Source organism: Octodon degus, unplaced genomic scaffold (genome assembly GCF_000260255.1).
Source record: "Octodon degus isolate 3935 unplaced genomic scaffold, OctDeg1.0 scaffold00115, whole genome shotgun sequence".
Lineage (NCBI taxonomy): Eukaryota > Metazoa > Chordata > Mammalia > Rodentia > Octodontidae > Octodon > Octodon degus.
The window spans coordinates 4,812,411-4,816,370 of record NW_004524691.1 but is presented as its reverse complement, the minus strand read 5'-3'; the positions used below and the strand labels follow the sequence as shown (position 1 = coordinate 4,816,370).

The following is a 3,960-nucleotide window of genomic DNA, read 5'->3' as shown; positions in this document are numbered from 1 at the left end:
AGTGTATTATTTGTTGAAACTGTACTTTCGATTTGATTTGAAACTGTCTCATTGCTATATGTTTATCAATAAAACTTTGAAAAGAAAAAAAAAGTTCAAAAGTTTATGAGACAAGTAGAAGTGCAACAACTCTAATAAAATGAGGTAGTAGGAGTCTTGGAAATCACCTGTTTGGCAGGTAGAAAATCACTGCTACACAAGACTGTGTGTGAATTAGATATGAAAATGAGATCCTACTATAAGTATAGAAATATGACACTGACAAAAAAAACAAACTATTATTTCCAGAAGAAATGAACAAAGTTTTTTAATAAATAATGTATAAGAGAAATGCAAATTCCATTTTACATCATGGTAGCCATTTTTCCTTCATACAAGCTTCCAGTTGATATGGATTGTGATGTTTCAGAGTATCCTTTTTGTCTAATGTGCTTAGGTCTTAAATGTTGGTGTCATAAATATGGCTTCAGAAAATACTTCATAATGATGATAATAATATTATTTATTTATTTCTACTCCTAAAAACAGCTAGGTAATTACATCCTGTGTTTTAAAGTCAACATAAAAATTTTAGGAATACTGTTAAAGATCTAGGATTCCCTGGTTTCCTTTAGCTACTAAAACAAAAGCCAAAAATCACTTCCAACTCAAAAATTTCCGTAATCAAAATGAAGCTTCCTCTTGCTACAGTTTTTTTTTTTAATGTGGAAGCAGCACAAAAGCACATTAATAGTTAACAAAGCTACAGTATATTATATGAATGAAGTCTTGCATTAAAAAAGTACTTAGACTGTATTTACAAAAGAATCTCTGCCATTAATTATTCAACAGCTGGATTTGACTAGAAACCAGAGCATGACTTTATAATGCTCTGTTTAAATGAACTACTTAATGTTGTAGTGAGCACTCAGTCTCGTGAGTTTCAGACCAGTAATTATACTATTATTTTTCAAATTCTTAGATTACATAGATTTTAATGCTAAATCAGATTGTTTTACTTGTTCTTTAAAAATGTTTCCTTATACCAAAAATCTGGCATCACGATTATTTTATAGTCTAAAATTGAATGTAGTTTAAACCATTGCATTATTCATAAAGCAGACATCAAGAAAAACAAAGCTGTGCAATTCTTTTAGTGCTGTTAACTTGCTAAAACACACCATATTTATGCATGCAATATTTGATTGTTTTTTTAAATGCAAGCTTGTTTTTGTCAGAACAAGATATGCCAAAAATTCTGCACCAATTTTTGTTCACAATTAAAGCAATCATCAATCCAAGAATTGCCATTCATTTTATTTCATCTCTACATCAGAAAAGAAAGATAATTTAAAACAATTTTAAATTCCTATCGAATGATAAGATAAATGAAATGTAAGTGCCTTCACATAATAACAGCAAGCTGACCCTTTGGGGAATGGTTGACTTTCTCAATACAAAGTATTCAAAGCTCATTCCAAAGTGTTCATTTAGAATGCAGATATCAAAGATGATGCAAATCTTCAAGAGAAAATTAGAACTTACCAGATGTTCTAATCCAGCTTTGATGTTTCCAGTTTCCCTAAAATAGAAGAATAAAAGTTCTAAATAGTCATTAAACTCTTGTCTGCTCTAATTTATGTTTATTTCAAAAATGTTTTTATAAACCCTCATAAATGTTTCATCTACCTTTACTAATGGTCATAATACTGCTTTAAAGGATAAAACAATTTCCATCAGAAGAAAACTTATGATTTATATGACCTTAAAATTGCTTTCTGCTAACAGAAAAAGAGGTTCTGATTTTTCACAATCAATAGAGAAAAAGAACATCAAATATATTATACTAGTAACATAACAATATTCTCATTTAACAATTTCTTCACTAAAGGTTACAATTATCTTCAACATTATAAAAATATTCAAACTTCTAAATTCTATCAATTACCTAGATTTTAAAATTGGCATTTTGCTTTATTTACTGTATCACATATCCACCAATTATTATATTTTTATAAATGGAAAATGGCATGAAGAATATGTTTGTTAGTACACAACTAAACCTAAGGAAATTATTTCCCTGCACTAATGTTACTAATTTAGCACTCACTACAAATCAGAACCTAAAACTGCTTTAACATTAAGAAACAACATATCACCAAAGAAAACACCAACTTCAAAAATTATGATATATTTTAAATATTTAATTTCTTGCTTATTGTTGTAAAAGAAACTCCTGATGGAACTAAAAGTACAAGTACCAAAGTACCAAAGATAATTTAAATATACCAGAACATATGTGTGTTTGTGTACACATGTACACATAAACGAATACATAAGTTTTTATTTTATTACTGACTCCCAGTTCTCAGTCACTGATATCTTTTGTTTATATGCATGTGTAGGTCTGTGTATGCCCTCCCTTTTTCCATGTTTTTAAAATCACAATCAGAAGCATACTATATACTATGGCTTATAACTTCATTTTTCATTCTATCTTGGAGATCGTACTATATAATACACAAGTAATTGGTTACATTGCCACATACAAGTATTTACTAGAAAATAATGTTTCATTACAAGAAGAACAAAAATACTCCTAATTAAGGTGTAAGTCCATAATTCATTATTGCTTTAGACTAAATATTCATCAGGATATTTTGGAGTTTAGCAAGATTAATTATACACTTTTTCATACAATGTTGCCAGTAGGCCTCTGAAACATCACACCATCATCATGCAATCTTAATTCTGAAAGACACATATGAATGTCCGCACAAAGTAAGAAAAACAAGAGCTACAAAAAAAAAAAAAAAAAAAAAAAAAAAAAAGCTTAATTTTAGGGTAATCATTGGTTCTTTAAAACAAACAAACAAACAAACAAACAAACAAACAAAAACATACCCTGCTGGACAGATAGCTCAGCAGACTAAAGTGCCTGCTTAGGCAGAGCTGAGTGGCAAGGGTCACACCGCCGGGGTGCTCTGAGAAGGCAAATGAGACTGGGCATGGTGGTGTGCGCCTATAATCCCAGCGCTTGGGAGGCTGAAAACAGGAGGATCCCTACAAGTCTGATCTACGTAGTGAGACCCTGAAGACCCTGTACTAAATACATTAAAAAAAAAAAAAAAAAAAAAACTACCTTATTGCTTTTCTGTGTTTCTAAATGAACCTTTAAATGTGAAACTACTTAGAAAATATGTATCTTGAATGGCATGCCACAGAGAAACTAGGCACTGTTCTTGGCACAGTACCTTTCCTTATTACCAAACGTGATCAACCCAGTCAGTGTCTGACATTTTTAATTATTATTTTGATCTAATGAGTATACTTCCCTATCTTTACAGCTAAAAAAGGTCATCATCTTTTCTTATCTAAATTATTGCAATAGCCTCTTCATGGGTACCAATGCCTCCTGCATTTCCTCATATCAATGCATTTCCCATGAGAACAACTTTCCAAAACTTAAGTTTAGTCAGGTCAATTCCTTTCTTAAAATCTACATTAGACTATCTACTGCACCCCAATGTTCCTATTCTGTTTTCTTACCAAAGTTACATCACATTGCAGTGACAGCAACAGCCATGACAAACTATTAATCTGTTTAACTCACGACTCCTCCTATCTATATTGTTCCATTTTTGTAAGGCTTCGAATCTTCATGATGTAACAAACATTTTTTGGCACCCAACCCAAACTGTATCTCAATTCAGACATCAGGGATAGGGAGATAGCTCAGTGGTCTAAGTGCCTGCTTGAAAAGTGCAAGGACTGGGTTCAATCCCTGGTACTGCATGCCACACCAGGAGGATTACTATGAGTCCAAGCTGCATAGTGAGACCCTGTACCAAACAAACAAACAATTTTTAAAAATTTGAAATAGAGATACTCCTCTTCCCCACAAACAAAGCAATAAATTCTTCCCATGTTTCCATAATCCATAGGCATATTCTTTTTCTTTTTTTTCTTTCTTTTTTTTTT

General features: G+C 31.4%; 1 protein-coding gene across 1 annotated transcript in view; it reads right to left on the bottom strand.

Annotated features, from left to right (window-relative positions):
* LOC101570180 (serine/Arginine-related protein 53) overlaps positions 1-3,960 on the bottom strand; it is a 423,021-nt gene that overhangs the window by 169,566 nt on the left and 249,495 nt on the right. The window contains exon 5 of the mRNA XM_023699713.1: positions 1,525-1,561. Within this exon, the coding sequence (XP_023555481.1) occupies positions 1,525-1,561 (37 nt within the window). The remainder of the gene's footprint in view (positions 1-1,524; positions 1,562-3,960) is intronic.